The 19,340-nt window shown below is 35.1% G+C and overlaps 1 protein-coding gene across 1 annotated transcript; it reads left to right on the top strand.

Moving 5' to 3' along the window:
• The first annotated feature begins 344 nt into the window (after positions 1 to 344).
• Positions 345 to 2,165, top strand: LOC125195759 (cytochrome P450 71AU50-like). The gene is made up of 2 exons (XM_089063723.1): positions 345 to 1,293; positions 1,352 to 2,165. The coding sequence occupies exons 1-2, from the start codon at positions 427 to 429 to the stop codon at positions 1,967 to 1,969; spliced, it is 1,485 nt and encodes a 494-aa protein (XP_088919849.1). The 5' UTR covers positions 345 to 426; the 3' UTR covers positions 1,970 to 2,165.
• Positions 2,166 to 19,340: the final 17,175 nt, after the last annotated feature.

Genomic DNA, 19,340 nt, shown 5'->3' with positions numbered 1-19,340 from the left:
AAGTAAAAGTGAGATTGTAAATATCAGTTCAAAGTGAGATTGTCAATGGCAGATGAATTAAGTATCTTCATTTAGATTTTAGAAGCACATGGTCTCAATTGCGACCACGATCGATTGGTTCAACAATTGTGTTTGAAGTATCTTCATTTAGAAGCACGTGGTCTCATTTGCGACCACAATCGATTGGTTCAATAAATTGTGTTCAATTTTATAATATGCTAGTATTATTTTAATCGTCGAATTGAATATACGACGGCTATCCATCCCATATAATAAAGCCATTCCACCTTTTTAGTTTGGTACACGTCTTAAATAAAAAGTTGATGCCCCACTCCTCATATAGTTTGACCATAAATATTGTCTTAAAAGGTGTTCTGATGATTTAAATAACTTGTTCACCGAGATGGAGAAAGAGAGAGTAGGAAAATGGATTGGATATGGGCGATTTTAGCAGCGACACTACTCGTTTATCTCTTAATCACTCGAAACAACACCAAAAGACTTCCCCCAGGCCCGAGAGGCCTTCCCATCTTGGGCCATTTCCACCTTCTTGGCCCCAACCCTCACGTCAATCTATGCCATTTAGCCCGAAAACACGGCCCCGTCATGGGCCTCCGCTTCGGCCTCGTGCCGGCCGTGGTCGTGTCATCCCCGGCCGCAGCCGAGCTGGCCCTCAAGACCCACGATCTCGTCTTCGCCAGCCGCCCTCTCAACGACGCCTCGCGCCTCATGAGCTACGAGCAGCGCAACTTGGTCTTCGGCCCCTACGGCCCCTACTGGCGCGACATGCGCAAGCTCTGCACATTGCACCTTCTCAGCGCCGCCAAAATCATCCAATTCGAGCCCGTCCGAAAGGCCGAGGTCGGCCTCCTTGTATCCACCCTCAAGGAGGCCGCTGGCGCTGAGGCCGTTGACCTCAGCGCCAGAATCTCCAATGTCAGCGGCGACATGAACTGCTTGATGATCCTCGGGAGGAAGTATTCCGACAGGGAACTTGATGATGAGGACGGGTTTAAAGCTCTGTTCACGGAGACGATGGAGGTGGCCGCGCAGTTCAATCTCGCTGACTACTTCCCGTATATCGGGAATCTTGATCTTCAAGGCCTCACTCGCAAGATGAAGCGTCTCAGCAAAGTGTTTGACAGCTTCTTGGAGAAAATCATCGAAGATCACGTTCAGAAGAGGGGGGAGAGGAAGCAGAGCGAGGACTTCGCTGATATTATGATGGCGATTATGGAGTCTGGCGAGGCTGGATTCGAATTCGACCGTCGCCACATCAAGGCCGTGCTCCTGGTAAGCTTATTAGTATCTTCATTTGCTTGTTTCAGTTTTACATTATTGGTGGGTGCAGGATTTACTGATAGCAGGAATGGACACTTCTGCAACTGCGACAGACTGGGCAATGTCAGAACTGATGAGACATCCAGCACTGATGAGGAAACTCCAGCAAGAGATTGAGTCGGTGGTGGGATTGGATCACATGGTTGACGAATCACATCTTGACAAACTGGACTACTTGGACTGCGTGGTGAAGGAATCCATGCGTCTCCATCCCGTGGCGCCCCTCTTAATTCCTCACGAATCCATGGAAGACTGTGAGCTCCAGGGCTTCCATATACCGAAGAAATCAAGGCTTATGGTGAACGTGTGGGCAATGGGAAGGGATCCCGATGTTTGGGCTAACCCGGATGCTTTTACACCGGAGAGGTTCATTGGAAGCGATATAGACGTGAGAGGCCGCCATTTCCAGCTCATACCCTTTGGTTCGGGCAGGCGGGGCTGCCCTGGGCTCCAGCTAGGACTGACCGTGGTGAAACTGGTGGTGGCGCAATTGGTGCATTGCTTTGATTGGAAGCTGTCCAGTGGTATGAAGCCTAGTGACATAGACATGTCTGAGCACTTTGGTTTGGTCACTGCTAGAGCTAAGCCTCTCATGGCCATTCCTACTTATCGCCTACATGCTTCTTGAATTCAATTTCTGTTTATTGGCATTCCTCAATGTTATTTGCACGAATAAATACTGATCTAGATCAAGATATTCTAGTTTATCTCTTAAGTTATGATTATGAGATGACCTTGTAACACTTTGCAAAGTGTGGCACATGATCTAAACTTTGTTTTAATAATTAGATTATGCTATACGCAATAAAGCTAGTTAAATGTCATTAATGATGCGTCAATGCGATCCCTTTGCTCAAATCAAGTAGATCCATCTAGGTACGCACCAGTCCTATATTAACCCTTGCAATTATTGATGGGGCCATAAAGATTTGTAGATCCGTATCAATTACTCACCACGTCTCTTACTACGTGTCTTAGTTCTAATCCATTCTATATTAATTATTCCACTTGTTCGACTTTAAGAGTCTCATTTGAGTTTGATACAATGAAAGTTGGTGAAAAAAGATATTGAAATATAGATACTACTTTTATATAGTAATTTTATAATAAAATGTGAGTGGACAAAAGTTAGTGCAATGTGGGGCCTATTACCATATACTCCGTCTGTCCCACTAGAAATGAAACGTTTTCCTTTTGGGTTGTCCCGTTAAAAATGAAACGTTTCTTAAAATAGAAATAATTTTATCTCTATTTTTCCCTCTCTCTTACTTTACTTTCTCTTCTTTAACTTATAAAACAACACTACATAAAATCATGTGCCGAAAAACAAACGTTTCATATTTATTGGGACGGAGGGAGTATGTAATATTTCAACTGGAACTCCTAAAGTGGGACACCTAAAAATGGTAAACAGTGACTCCTAAAGTGGGATGATTGGAGTATTCCATTTCATTTTTATCATTTTTTATAGTGGTTCTCGCATTTCACTAATATATTTTCGCTCATACTTTATTATACAATAAAGTCCGATTTTAGCTTATGACCCTTTGGTCCCTAACATATTATTTTGGTATCTTTTGATCCCTAACATATTGTTTTGGTATCTTTTAGTCCCAAACATTTGGTTTTGATCTAAAATAACCAATTTATGTTAAAATTAATAGTAATAGTGTTTGAACAATGTAATAACTTAATTATAATCTAATTAACTTAATTAATTTAACACTCCTTCCGTTTCCTCATTACTGAGAAAAATTTTCGGCACAAAATCTAAGAAAAGAATGTTTAGAGTGTTAAAATGGATTGATAAAATAAGTGGAGTTAAATTTGATGATTTAAAATTTAAATTTCATTTGTATGAAAATTGAACTTTTATATGCATGTAAAATTCTTTGATTTTTTAAACTGCTCATTCATAGTTAATTAATCCTAAAACAGAATTTTTCATAGCTCTCTACACTGCAAACTTATCTTTTTGTTCAAACACTTTGATTGTTAATTTTAACAGAAAATAGTTTTTTGACCAAAACAATATGTTTGGGACCCAAATGTCACAAACCTAATGTATGGGATCAAAAAGAATTTTAAGACAAATGTAGGGGACCAAAATTAGACTTTAGTCTTTATTATAAAATCAATACGTATCTAAAAGCAAGATTGACATTTCACTTAACCTTTTTCAATTCACTTTTCATTTTATTTGTCAAAATTTGTGTCGAATGAAAGTGGGACGCATATTAGAGCACAGGGGGAGTAGATATTTCTCAAGAAAAAATCAAACTTCCCCATCTCACAAAGATATCACACTTGTAAAATGATACCAGTTTTTAGAAGATTTTGTTTTATTTATTAAATGAAAAGAGAAAATATATTTTTACATTAATGTAGAAAAGAATTTTTTTAAAAAATAAAAATATAATATCTTTAATGAGATCAATTAGAAAAGAAAATGAGACATCTTTTATGAAATATATATAATATTTTTTTACTTATAAATCAGACTTCAATGTATACAAATGTAACTTCTAAAATAAAAAAAATATGCTTTCACATATTTTGAGTATATACTTTCCAAATGCATTAGTATGTTAATCTGTGACCTATATTGAGCATATATTTGAAAAATAATTTAGAGTATTATAATAACATTATGTAAAATATTTTATTTTTTATATATTCTCCAACGATAATTAAAGTGTAATATAATTAATAGGATCAGGATAAATTAAAATAATTAATTATAGTTTCATATTCTATGATAATAATTTTGAATTAAGTTATGATACTATATTATAGTAGCTATTATTAATACAATTATTAACGTTATAACTATAGATACATAGACCATACTGTTATTATAGTTAATATACCTTACAATAGGGTAGTGATAAAATGCAAACTTATATATTGTACAAATTCAAAACTCCTCAACACAGCTTCAACACAGTGTAAAATTTCAAGATTTTAATGTCAACACAGTATCAACACAATATCAACACAACATCAATCATTGGCTACCGTTGAAATTCTGTTGACATTTTTCTGTTGATGCTTTTCTGTGATCTGTTGACATTTTTCAATGGTCCAGATCATATTTTGAGTTTGTACCATATTTAGAGTTTTCATTTGATCACATTCCCCTTACAATATGTGCATATTATTCAGAGTTACTTTTTGTATTCATGATTTAAAGATAATTTTTTATTTTAATATTTAGTATACAAATCTATATTTCACCAATGTTTTCCAACTCTCATACCACTATAAACTAATATTCCTTTGCAGTAGCGGATGCAGAAATATGTTATAGCAGGGGTTGTACAGTAAATATTTTGTACAACATACACTCCCTTTGTCTTTTAAAGATAGAGTTTTCTATGACGGCACGAATTTTAAAGTAAAATTGGTACATACACTAAATTTATTATTTCACCACGCATTACATTAAAATAGTTGAAATGATAAAGGTTTTATCAAATTTTTAGTAGTTGAATTTTTTTTTAACTACTAAAATTTTTATTATTTCACCACGTATTACATTAAAATAGTTGAAATGATAAAGGTTTTATCAAATTTTGTTTCAACTACTAAAAATGATAAAGTAGTTGAAATAGTATTAGTCGTAGTAGAACTCACATCATTTTTAGTGTAATACGTGGTGGAAAGGTTTTCAAAATTTTAAAATGGATTACTGAATCAAAATAATAAAAATAAACTATATTTAAAGGATGGAGAGAGTATATATATAACAATGCATCATAAAAAATCATAATCACAATAGTTATGTAAAAGATAAATATTTAATACACTATTGATGTGAATCAAATGATACTAATTATACTCCAAGTTTTCTCCTATTTTGTATATTTAAATCATCTATCAATTGATCATTAAGGTTTGATTATTATATATTAGTTGATAGATGTACATGTTGAGTAGGGTCTGATTGAAACTGTTCGTTGCCTATCAAGATGGTGTCCAAATTCTTTTATCTTACCACCATTATCTTCGTCTTTGAAATAGCTTCGCGTGGGTATATTGCACGCCTCAATCGGAGCTCGGATGAAGAAGTTATGACCATTTGGCGAAGGTTGCGCGAAGCAGTCAAAACCGGCAAAAAAGCCCGGGTCGGGCGTTTTCAGCATTAAAAACGCCCGGGGACAGTGGAAACGCCCGGGTTGGCCTAAAAAACGCCCGGGTTGGCACCATTTTGCCCGGTCGGGCGTTTTTCTCGAAAACTGCCGCATTTTAGGTTTCAAATTGGTTTCCGGGGCGGTTTAGCAAGACATTCAGACATATTCAGACACGAGAAAAGGGAGAGGAAAAGAGAGTAAGAGAGGAGGAAGAAGAAAAGGAAGAAATTCCGGCCAACATTCCGACGATCCGTCTCCAAATCCCAATTCCACTCAACGAGAGCATGGTTCCTATGGTTTTTGTTGCAAATTCTACCATGTGTTTAGGCTAAACTCTTTATGTTGCTCCAAGTTGTAATCTAGGCTTTGTATGGATGTTTCTACACCTTTGAACTCATGTATTTGTTACCAACAATGTGCTTAATGTTTATACACTATGTTTTTGGCTAATAATGTAGTGTTGTTCTTTCCTTCGCTATTGTCTCTTTAACATAGTTTAGGAATGTTAGATTGTTGGTATGCTATCGAATTAGATTTGTTCAGAGGATAATTTGATAGTGGATTAAGTAGGTGATCATAGTAGATGTTTATTTCTCTAGCGCTTCCGCAGGAGTTTATAAACATTGAAGATTGGTTCATAGGTTATGTGTTCAGCTAATTGTGAACTATTCATCGTGTACATGTTCAGTGTATGTGATTAGGTTGATGTTTTAATCCCTTCATATGTTTCGTTGTATAGGTGTAGAACAATACAAGCCTAGTGAGTAACTTGGAGTGGCATATTTTCTCATTTGAATAGTCTTTCTTTAGTTAACTTGTAGTTTTATTTCGTCAACATCTTTCAAAACCAAAAATCAAATTTTTATGCTACATCTTTTTAAGTTTTTAAGTTTTAAACAATCTTCTACCTCCCTGTGGATCGACACTTGAAATATTACTAACGACGCTGTAATCTTGCAGTATCGTAGTATTATTAGAGTTAATTAATTAAACTTGATATCCTGTGTGCACTGAAGCAGATACTCTAAAATACGCATCAACTATCACAACATCAATAAAGTTAATGACGAGTAAAATATTAGAGCACTCCCGATGCTCTCCCTAAAAACTCCCTTATTTCTCCCTAACTCCTGCCACATCAGCGCCACATCAGTATCAAAATTTATCCCCAGCTTTTAGCCAACTTTTAGCCAACTGCTCCAATGGTTTCTCCCTTATTTCTCCCTTATTTCTCCCTAAACTCAACATTTCATTTTTACATCATTACTAATTTAATTGTTTTATTTTTGTATATAATAAAGCTAGCTAATTTATAAGACAATACAAATAATAGTAATAAAGTTCGTTGTATTAAACACGAGTAAAAAATTACAACGACGAAAATTAAAAAAAAAATAGGGGGGAAATTATTTTAAATTAATTATGAAATTTTAAATTTATAGGGGGGGAAATTAAAAAAAAAAAAACTATTTTTATCGCCGGATTATCGCCCACAGTGGTCGGCGATAATCCGGCGAATTTTCGGGATTCGGCATTAATTCGGTAGAATTAACGCCGGATTATCGCCGATTCCTCCCCATTGCCGGCGAATTTTCGGCGATAATCGGCGATAAAACGCCAGATTTAACGCCGAGTGCATTGGGAGTGCTCTTATATAGTTTTTGTTTTGTTAAAGTAATAACGTATAAAATCTAATTATAAATAATAACAAAAATATTATAATACTCCCTATGTGCACTATTAATTGACATGATTTGACTCTACTCAAATTTTAAGAAATATTCCCTCCGTCCCCGATTAAGAGTCACACTTTGATTGGGTACGAGTTTTAATAAATGTAAAGAAAAGTTGGTTGAAAAGATTAGTGGAATGTGAGACCCATTTTTTTATATTGATTTTATAATAAAATGTAAGTGAATTGAATTAGTGGAATGTGTGACCTACTTACTATTTATGGTAAAAATGAAGCGTGACTCTTAATTGGAGACATACCGAAATGGAAAAGTGTGATTCTTAATCGGGGACGGAGGAAGTATAATACTAGAAAATAGGTGGATAAAGTTAATGAAATGTGAGTCCTATTTATATAAACGCACCATTAGTTTTATATTAAAATTTTAATAGAACAGGCTAGTGGAATGCGACAATCATTATCAACAATAATAAAAAGTAAATGAGACAATTAATCGTGCAAATATGAAAAGAAAAATTAATTGTGGAGGGAAAAAGGAAAATTTACACAAATTAAATGTGGACGAAAGGAGTACTTTACGAAAGAATTTCTACTGTAATAATAATACTATTATAGTGATCAACTATATTAAAATAAAAGAATGAAATATTCCAAATAAAACTGAATATATGAATAAGGCCATCGCGAAGCTGAATATCCTTTCGTATACAAACATTTGATCTTACTATAATTAATAAGAGTCGTTAAAGCTAGTATTCTCTCCGTTCTATAATAATGGAAATGTTTCTTTCGGTACGGAGATTAAGAAAAATTGTGTTAGTTGAGTTAAATGAAAGGAGAATACAGTGAAAAATGAAAAAGATAGAGAGATGAAGAGAGAAAAAAGTAAGAGAGAGTAAAGTAGGTGTGCAAAAATATATTGACTTTTACTAAAAAGAAAAATGACTCTAACGTACCAAAATAGCAAAATGACTCTATTATTATGGAATAGAGAGAATAGATTTTTTATTTTTAAATTGAAGTGCAACAATTAAACATTTTTAATACACTAAAAGTACTGTTGTACTATAGTACAGACGTGGAGCACGTGATATAGGCGCAACTGGTGGAGGAACGATCAGATGATAATGCAGGTATATTGCAATTTCTTTGTTTTGTTTCTGAGATTGCTTTTGCTGAGAATTGTGTGATGTGTTGAATGTTTGAATATGCAATTGAACAATGCTGTTTTGTTTATATAATAATGTGGCATGTGAGGAGGTTTCTAAGGGAAATAATGAAAATGAAGCAACTGTCTCAACTGGAACTGAAATTCCTGACTTAGATATAGTAGATGAGATGATACAAACTCAAGATTCTGCTCATTCGAATGAGTGCAGCCGCGAAGGCCCTTCAAAGAGTTGTGTTGGTCTTTATGTACCATATGATGATCGTGGTAATTTTGAAAGTAACACGCTGTGCTATGCACATAATCATAATAAATTTGAAAAAAATCACATAATATACATATGTAAACATTAAATCATGGAATATGAAGATAAAAATCTATCACAATTAAACATTAAACACAATGAATAATTACTCATCATTTTTAAAACTTCTTTATACACTACATTAAGTTTAAAATTAAAATCAACCTTATCATTATAAACTAAAACCTCCACTTCTTCACAATTCGTCACTCTTAAGCAGAATTCGTAGGTAAAATAACTCGTTTGTCATCTTTAAAGCCGTCAGCTTCACCTAAAACTACAATAAGATAAGGAAAAAAATATTACTTTGCAATGGATTTAAAGAGATAGAGAGAGAGTGCCGCGTGTTACTTTCAAAATTACCATGATCATCATGTGGTACATAAAGACCAGCACAACTCGTTGAAGGACCTTCGCGACTGCACTCATTCGAATGAGCAGAATCTTGAGTTTGTATCATCTCATTTACTATATCTAAGTCATGAATTTCAGTTCCAGTTGAGACATCTGCTTCATTTTCATTGTTTCCCTGAGAAACCTCCTCACATGCTACATTATTATATAAACAAAACAACATTGTTCAATTGCATATTCAAACATTCAACACATCACACAATTCTCAGCAAAGCAATCTCAGAAACAAAACAAAGAAATTGCAATATACCTGCACTATCATCTGATCGTTCCACCACCGATGCTCCAGCCACTTCCAGATCTCCATTTGCCTCCACAGATGTAACACCCGCCCTTTTATTCTCTAAGACTTTTGGAAACCGACCTATTAATATATATTAATTTGTTTCTCGCCTAACTTCTTTTACTTCTCGATATGATCAACGTTGTGAAGTATATTTTGAGTCATGAATGAAAATAGTGTTGTTACAATATTTAATATTCTTATAATCCGTTTTTGAAGACCAAGCTTCAAATAAAAGTTCATACACGTTCTAATCGAGTTCAACATTAGAGTAAAAATAATAATAATAATAAAAAAAATAAAAATAAAAATAAAAATACTCTCCATACCCTTTGGATCTTGCTTAATAGTCACGTCTTGAACCCCGATACCTACACGAATGGATAAGAAGCTTGTTAAATCAAGACGAGACGATCGACGAAATCACATCACATCAAACACGCTTATCAAACGACGGCTCACGTTTTCCCAATGACGGCTCACGTCTTTTTAAGCGACAAGATGTAATATTCTTGCCATTAATGGTATAGTGAATGATTGAGGTGACAACTTGCCTCATTTGGCAAGAAGTTCATAACTTTTGGACAATGAAATTCCTCCATGAATCAAGCTTTGATCCATGTTTTTCCCATGCACCATTTCTTCTATAAATACTACAACCACACCATTCTTTATTCTTTGTTCTACCACAAAATCTCCAAACAAAATTATCTCAAAGTGAGGATTTAGAAAATTTCCAAGCAGAGGAGATCGAGTCTCTCATCGCCACCTTCACTTCTTCTTTTCCTCAAGGTAATTTATCTCAATAATCCTTTTGCTTCATAGCCATTTTCGTACCACATTCAAAACATGAACATTAGGAAATTCTCATGTCAAACACCATCTTTTGTAAGCCAGGAACTTAGAAATGATCATGCTTAGGATCATGTTTCTTGAACAAACTTTCTTGCAAATTACCAATCACTATACATATTGTCTCTTTTCCTAAGCAATCAAGAACTATGAATTTTGATAACCATGGAAATAACGTTGAGCTCGAGATAGTAGAACATAGCTTTTAGTGAACATAGAAGAACACCGGACTGCCCGAACCGTGCCGATACCGTGGCTGCCGGACAGCCACCGCTGCTGCCACTCGCGGGCTCGCGGCAGCCACACACACACGCACGCCCACGCAGCTGCTGTACACGATGCGCCGTGAACCCATGGTCGCTGACCGGGCACCGCTATATCGTCCCGAGCAGCCCAACGCTGACCCCTCTGCCCGGACAAACTTGCTGCACTCACTAGGCGAGCTCGGTGACTGAAATTGAACCACAGAGAGAAATGTGAGTGTGTTTCTATGTGTGTATGAGGGTGTGCGTGTATATGTGTGATGAAAAGAGGAAGAGAACGTACCTGGAGTCAGAGCGATGGCGACGGCAGTGTGCTGCACGCCAGCGGCCGAACGCCGTAGCCAAAAGAGGGTGGCTGCCTCCGGCAGAAGAGAGTGGGAGAGAGAGAGCCGCGACCAGCGGCCGGCGTCGCTCGCCGGCGACGCCATGGCCGGCGCGGGGAATGGCGAGAGAGAGAGAGAGGAGAGTAACGTGAGGTTGAAGGAGGAATGAGAGAGAAAAATGGCGTATGTTTCAAATCAATTTGTGAATATGACTATTATAAGGGCACTACCTTTTTTTTTAAAGATTGGGCTCGTCTTGTTTCTTATATGGGCCGAAAATAATGAGAAAAAGAGAAGTTGGCCTTTGTTACCTTGGACTATCCTAATTAATGTAAATACTTGTTTTATGTTGGACTTTTATTTTGACGACAAGCTTAATTTTCCATCTTTGGGCTCTATATCTTTTGGTTGAGATTAAGGACAGTTTAGAATTAACTGACTCCCTCATATTCAGTACATAATTAATCTCATGATTAATTATTCTAATTCAATCTCTAGTTTTAATTACCATGAAATCCCTAAAATAATTCCTTATATATAGAAATCTATTAGCTTAATGAGTTCTCTCCAATAGTCATCTTTTACTTCTAAAGTCTCTATAAAAAATAGAGAGCCATAAGTTTTGATGGAATGAAGTTACCTTGATCGAACCTCGAACATAGGATGCATTCCCCATGTAGGATCATTGCATTTCATGCACTTTATGAATATTTTAAAGACTGATTGAATCAATACCCTTTTTCAAGAAGGGCATGTTCACGGAGTTTGATATTCGAAGACGAGCTTATGTAGAGATTTATTTGGAAGCTTTGAGGTGGGCTTTATATCCAACACATTAAGTGTGGATAAACTTATCAAGTATATATGAAATGATTTTTATTTGATAAAATCGCACTTACTTTTTTTTAAAAATGATATCGTGCCATTAATTATTTGTTTTATGATGCCTATCTATTTGGCGATGCCAAATGAATGAATGAATCGAAATCGGCTCCAATAGGACCAAGATCCTATTCGAGTTAGTGTACACAAAGGAATGGACCGTGAGTCATCGTAAGGGTTGGCCGGTCAATGTGATCGTGGAAGGTGGCCACCTTCCCGACACACAATGAACCATCAGATATGACGGATTGCTGGAATGAACTTAGTCTCATCAGACGAACTTTATGAAAACGAACTTAGTAAGCTCGGGCCTTTAAGAAAAACCCCCGTGTGTTATTGTGAAGGCATGATAATGATAACTTTTCTTATATGTGAAACTTTCAGCACTGTGTTCACTGAGTACCCCGTACTCAGCCCTGCATGTATTTCTAAATGTACAGGTTGAGCTGTGATGAAATGATGACTGAGTGGAGTTGGTGGTCGTCTCATCTCTTTTGTAGGATTTTTGTGGAATATGTCTTCACACATATGGCCATGCGTTTGCAACACCTTCCGCTGTGCACTATTGTAGTATTTTGTATGAGACAGATCGTAAAGAAAATGATTAGCAACGAGTGACTTGTGATAAACACTTTTTTTTATCTTCATGATCTTTCGTTGCCTTGTGAACCTTCTTTATCTTATTAAAACGTATTTGAGTGTCTTATTGTTATTCTTTCATCCCCTTTCTATCCCCTCTTCTTTTTCCTCTCCTCTAGTTACGAATCACCGAGCAATGCTATCCTTAGTAAGGCGCGGTCGTGACAGAGTGTTATCAGAGCCTAGGTTTCATTTCCGCTCTGAACCCGAGAGTCTTTTTTTTTTTAAATGGTTTTGACTTGTTTCACTTGACTATGTGTCGACTCGATAAAAGCTCAGCACCAGTTCATCACACTCAACGAAAAAAAAGGTAACTTACTTTTTTTGAAGCAAAAGTTGAAAGTGTGAGTTTTTATGTGAAAAGCTTAAGAGGTTAAAGGAAATGAATAACTCTTTAAGTTTGTCTTTAGGATTTTATCATCGAAGAACATAAAATGCTTTAAGATGAACTGTCCCTTTTGAACCTAGTTTGAACTTAGAATGATATGTATGATTCTCTTTCATGAGCAATGGAAATAAAGAGAATGACGTATCAATGAGTCATTCAGTATACAGAATAAACAAACAAGATTAAAGAAAATGTTGTTACTGATTAACAACATGGACTTGTCTTATTGCTCAAGTGTTCTAAACCTTGAGGACATTTGAGTCGACTACTATCTTAATTCTCAAGAGTGAATGAAACCAACTAATACCCGTTCTTTGCTAAATTTTCCTTCCTAATGCTTGACTGTGACAAAAATTTACGAGAAAAATTATCATAAAACCAGGCCCGACAAAGTGCCGATACTGAGCTAAAGTTGTTTTAGACATGAGTCCTCTTAGAATCCTAGTTATACATACAATGTCATAAGAAACCGATTGCCGAATGATGACAGACAAGAAATGATTTTGAGGCAGGTCTATCGCGCCAACTTGTCTAAGAGTGATGTAGGAAGTAGTTAAAAATAAATAAATAAATAAAAATCGTCAGCACGAATGTCATCCGAATGAGGTGAGTCTATATACTCGACAAATATAGACCGACGGGAAGAAGCTATATGAAAATCCTTGGATTCAGTGAGTTAATAATAACAACATCGTACTATCCTAAAGATCTCTTCTATGTTTCGACTTCTAAATTTTCACGGGAATGACTGTTGTGGTGTACCAAGACTACTATGAAGATATGTTCATCAACAAAAGTTACCAGACACGACTATAAAATGATCTCTATTAGGAACCTAGGATTTACCTAGTTTTCTCTTATCCCACTTATAAGAAGACGAATGTGGAGTACCGTCTTATGGATCACAATGGCGATTTTAACCACCAGTACTTACTTGGAGCCCCAAATTTTTTTTCTCTTTCTGATAAAGATATTGATTGACTCATATTTCGAGAATAGTGTACCATTTTGTTCCTTTCTTTCTGCACCAAGTGGTGGTTCATTTTCAATACGCGTAAGTTTGTGTCTTGCCCTCATCTTTTTAAAAGTCATTGATTGAAGTCAATATTCTTTGACTTGTCCTTTGTAAGAGTAATGACTTCATGAGTTCTACCAACAAATCTCATCTCTGAAACAATTATGCCTCTAAGGCAATTAACTTTCAAGAATAGCATATTGCCCTTGAATATCTCGTTGGCCGTTCTCTTTCTCAATATATGATTTGTAAATTCTTTTCTTACAAATTTAGGATTTACCTTTGCCACAAGACTCTTTCACGTGTCGTTAAATTTTTTTAAAACTCCAAGTTAAATCTTAAATTTTACTTTCTCCCTAAGAGAGTTGCTTGTATTACCTATAAAAGACTTGGAAAGCCATCAAATTCATTTTCATAATTATGATGTGATGAATCGATAGTCAATTCAACTTCTCAACAATCGTTTTTTTTAATTCTTCCATTAATTGGGTATGTCGGGACTTACTCGGATAGATACATCATCCAATGTTCTGACAACTCTTTCTAACCTGTTTGGTCAACTGAATTGACAGTCAACTACGAGAATTTAGATTTGGTTCACTCATATCCTGTTTTCTTAACTTAGTCCATCTACCAATCTCCTAGAAGAATTTTCTATTAAGCTCTATGGATATAGCTTAGACCTTGTGAAAGTATGTGTGTCTGTTGAGTGGGTGTGATGAGCCCAATTGAACCTAGTTTTTATTCTATTTTTTTTTAAAATTAGTTGTTGCAAGCTATATGTAAGAGGTTGTTACGAAAACCCATGATCGCTTGATCAGACTAGTGACGGTCGTTTTATCCTTCTAGATGACCTTGGAATTATTTCAAAATTCCAATTCCCTTTCAGTATCTACTCACTTTATCCAAGTTAAGACTGGTAAATCCCTGAGATTCCTACATGAGGCATGAACAAAGGACAATGCTTTAAATCTTTTAAGATTCACAAAAGAAGGAAGTGCCCTTAGGTGGAAATACACAAATGTGATGCACCGACCAGAAGATCGACATAAGTAGGACAAGTTTTATATATTCCATGACTAAGTGCCACTTGCGATGACCCTCTAGAAGAGCGAAAGTATGTTATATACATAGATAGTACGCTTTCAAGAAATAGATGTAAAAGTCCTTCTAGATCCTTACATCTCGTAGACCCTCACAAGCGTAAGTAGATGATTGGTCGATACGTGAATGTAAATAATGTCGAATTGAAGTTCAAATGGGAGAATCAACAAGGTCGAAACAACCGCCCAATGCTCACAACTGCAAGTATTGGAGATGCAACCTTAGCAGCCTCCCCCATGGCTACCTTAAATGTCGTTGCAACAACAACCCCTATGACCAAGACTACTCTTAAAGGCTCACGCCTATGCTATGAGACAAAATAAGCAAAAAGGGGCAAAGAGAATCTAGCAAGAATGACCATACTTCTCGGTGTATGTATTATTCTCTGTTTTTGTACGGCTGCTTTCCACTTTTTCGTATCAGCACCCTGCGTAGAAACTTTAGACATCCAAATAAAGCAAGCTAAACATAGAATTAGAATGTCGTTGCCAATGAGAGGAATTGTAGAAATTAGACGTGTTTCCTCGAATGTAGAAGTCTTATGGGAGAGCTTAAGATCATGACCAACAACATGAGTGTTATGTGAATGTGGAACACCAACATGATCCTGAGTTTGATTTGACTAACCGAGAACTATGCTACTATAATATGCAACCACGACCAATTTCTTTCCAAATCCCAAAAAAAAAAAAAACACGTTCACATGGAATCGCCAGGGATAAGCAAAAATCCATAGTAACTGCTCTACAACAGCGGCAGTCGTGCGGATAAGTTTACTCGGTCTACCCTGTTTACCCAAACGCGAAGTGGAAAAAAAAATGTAAGATGAAGAAGTGGGGTGTATGTTTCCAGATGTGTTTCCTGCCAATTACTTGGCTTAGCCCTAGATTAGTCTTTGGAGTTCACCATTGATCTTGAATCCAGATCCACTCTAGTGTCCACAACTTCGTATCGAATGACTCTTAATTAATTGGAGGAACTAAAGCTGCAACTTGTTTTATGTTGGACTTTTATTTTGACGACAAGCTTAATTTTCCATCTTTGGGCTCTTTATCTTTTGGTTGAGATTAAGAACGGTTTAGAATTAACTGACACCCTCATATTCGGTAAATAATTAATCTCATGATCAATTATTCTAATTCAATCTCTAGTTTTAATTACCATGAAATCCCTAAAATAATTCCTTATATATAGAAATCTATTAGCTTAATGAGTTCTCTCCAATAGTCATCTTTTACTTCTAAAGTCTCTTTAAAAATAGAGAGCCATAAGTTTTGATGGAATGAAGTTACCTTGATCGAACCTCGAACATAGGATGCATTCCCCATGTAGGATCATTGCATTTCATGCACTTTATGAATATTTTAAAGACTGATTGAATCAATACCCTTTTTCAAGAAGGGCATGTTCACGGAGTTTGGTATTCGAAGACGAGCTTATGTAGAGATTTATTTGGAAGCTTTGAGGTGGGCTTTATATCCAACACATTAAGTGTGGATAAACTTATCAAGTATATATGAAATGATTTTTATTTGATAAAATCGCACTTACTTTTTTTTTAAAATGATATCGTGCCATTAATTATTTGTTTTATGATGCCTATCTATTTGGCGATGCCAAATGAATGAATGAATCGAAATCGGCTCCAATAGGACCAAGATCCTATTCGAGTTAGTGTACACAAAGGAATGGACCGTGAGTCATCGTAAGGGTTGGCCGGTCAATGTGATCGTGGAAGGTGGCCACCTTCCCGACACACAATGAACTATCAGATATGGCGGATTGCTGGAATGAACTTAGTCTCATCAGACGAACTTTATGAAAACGAACTTAGTAAGCTCGGGCCTTTAAGAAAAACTCCCGTGTGTTATTGTGATGGCATGATAATGATAACTTTTCTTATATGTGTAACTTTCGGCACTGTGTTCACTGAGTACCCCGTACTCAGCCCTGCATGTATTTCTAAATGTGCAGGTTGAGCTGTGATGAAATGATGACTGAGTGGAGTTGGTGGTCGTCTCATCTCTTTTGTAGGATTTTTGTGGAATATGTCTTCACACATATGGCCATGCGTTTGCAACACCTTCCGCTGTGCACTATTGGAGTATTTTGTATTAGACGGATCGTAAAGAAAATGATTAGCAACGAGTGACTTGTGATAAACACTTTTTTTTATCTTCATGATCTTTCGTTGCCTTGTGAACCTTCTTTATCTTATTAAAACGTATTTGAGTGTCTTATTGTTATTCTTTCATCCTCTTTCTATCCCCTCTTCTTTTTCCCCTCCCCTAGTTACGTCACGAGCAATGTTATCCTTAGTAAGGCGCGGTCGTGACAACAGAAGGCCAGCGTGCCAGTGGTGACGTCGCCCCAAAATGAGAGCCTTTCGTATGAAACACAAGAGAGTTTTCATCTTCTTCCATTTCCATGACCTCAAGCATCGTGTATGTAGACATATTAAAACTTCCCATTCACTCCACTTATTCACACATGACTTGGTAAAACCTTCCACTCACTCCACTTAATCCCACATTTAATAGCTTTTAAATAGCTTTTAAATAAATATATCTATATAGAGTCCCATTATCCACAAATCCACTCTTAAAGACCGAACCATCGAACCCTACCAAATTAGGGCTTTTAGATCTAGTTTTTTATGGATAAGATACAGAAATTTATAAATTATTTTCGCCTTCATCACGAGCCTATTTTAATTCATCTGAAGGTAAATAAGTCATACTAACATGTTACGAAGATTTAACTTTGTTCCAGAATATATTACTTCATTCTAGTAGGTTTTTACTTCATTCCAGTAGGTTTTTACTTCATTCCAGTATGTAAATGTGGTTTCGCCGTCGCGTGCCGTTCTTTCTCTCTACAATATCTATCACCAACGCCATGGCGCTAATATGGTTTAATAAACACATGAAATGATGTAAAATTATTGGAATGAAGTATGTGTAGAAGCATTTGAAGTCCTACGAGAATGAAGTAAAAATCTTATCCAATGAAGTAATAACGTTTCTGAATGAAGTAATAAACTCACTTGAATAAATTGCATTTTTAAATATTAATCAAGCAAAAAACCCACGTCAATGAATTTGAATGAAGCATATGTTGAATTATTTCAAAACCTATTGGAAGCAAGTAAAAACATGTTGTAGTTTCAAGGTATTACGTACAGAATGAAGTAATAAACCTATATAATGAAGTAAAATGGGCTTGTAATGAAGCTGAAAAAAATTTCACAGCAGCACATCTCATAAAAAAAACTAGATATAATGGTCCAGATTTGGTCTCTAGTTCAGTCTTTAAAATTGGTTATGATTAACTAGAGACCAAATTTGGGCCACTCATTTTTCTTTATCTTATGGTTATGATTAACTTAGAATTAATTTAATATTTTATTAAATAAAACCTTTTTAATTTTTTTTTTTTAAAAAAAATTAAATTTTTTTTTATTCGATAAAAACTTGCTGGAGTAAATAATGAACTATATTCACTATATAATGAACTAAATGAATGTATGTTATGAAGTAATTTTTCGCATTCATTATATACTGAATTTACTTCAACTGAAAGATAATTATGACATAACACATTATGAAGTAATAAACAAATAAAATGAAATAATAAACTAATGAAATTAAGTAGTAAACTAATGAAATAAAGTAATAACATAACTGAATGAAGTAATAAACTAAAGGAATGAAGTAATAGCATGACTGAATGAAGTAATAAACTAACGAAATGAAGTACTAAACTAATAAAGTAATAACATGACTGAATGAAGTGATAAACTAACGGAATGAAGTAATAACCCTAAACCAAACTGAAAGATAATTATGTCATAACACATTATGAACTAATAAACTAATAGAATGAAGTAATAACATGATTGAATGAAGTAATAAACTAACAGAATGAAGTAATTAACTAACAGAATGAAGTAATAGCATGAATAAATGAAGTAATAAACTAACGGAATGAAGTAATAACACGACTGAATGAAGTAATAAGCTCATAACAATAACATGACTGAATGAAGTAATAAACTAACGGAATGAAGTAATAACCCTAAACCCAACTGAAAGATAATTATGTCATAACACATTATGAAGTAATAAACTAATGGAATGAAGTAATAGCATGACCGAATGAAGTAATAAACTAATAGAATGAAGTAATAACATGAATAAATGAAGTAATAAACTAACGAAATGAAGTAATAGCACGACTGAATGAAGTAATAAGTTCATAACATACATTCATTTAGTTCATTATGTAGTGAATATAGTTCATTATTTACTCCAGCAAGTTTTTATCGAATTAAAAAAAATAAAAAAAATAAAAAAATAAAAAAAATTAAAAAAAAATTAAAAAAATTAAAAAATCTACAAAAAAAAACATTTTTATTAAATAAAATATTAAATTAATTGTAAATTTAATCATAACCATAAGATTAACAAAAATGAGTGACCCTAATTTGATCTCTAGTTTGGTCTTTAAGGATGGATTTGTGGTTAATAGGACCCTAT

Source organism: Salvia hispanica, chromosome 2 (genome assembly GCF_029641045.1).
Source record: "Salvia hispanica isolate PSC_SH4W2 chromosome 2, Shi_PSC_v1, whole genome shotgun sequence".
Taxonomy (NCBI): Eukaryota; Viridiplantae; Streptophyta; class Magnoliopsida; order Lamiales; family Lamiaceae; genus Salvia; species Salvia hispanica.
Note: the sequence above shows the minus strand (reverse complement) of the source record. Positions and strands in the feature narration are given on the sequence as shown.

Excerpts from the sequence above, each read along its gene's own strand:
- LOC125195759 (XM_089063723.1), top strand. The coding sequence starts at position 427 with ATGGATTGGATATGGGCGATTTTAGCAGCGACACTACTCGTTTATCTC. Across the intron at positions 1,294-1,351 it reads ACATCAAGGCCGTGCTCCTG|GATTTACTGATAGCAGGAAT; the intron begins GTAAGCTTATTA and ends TGGTGGGTGCAG.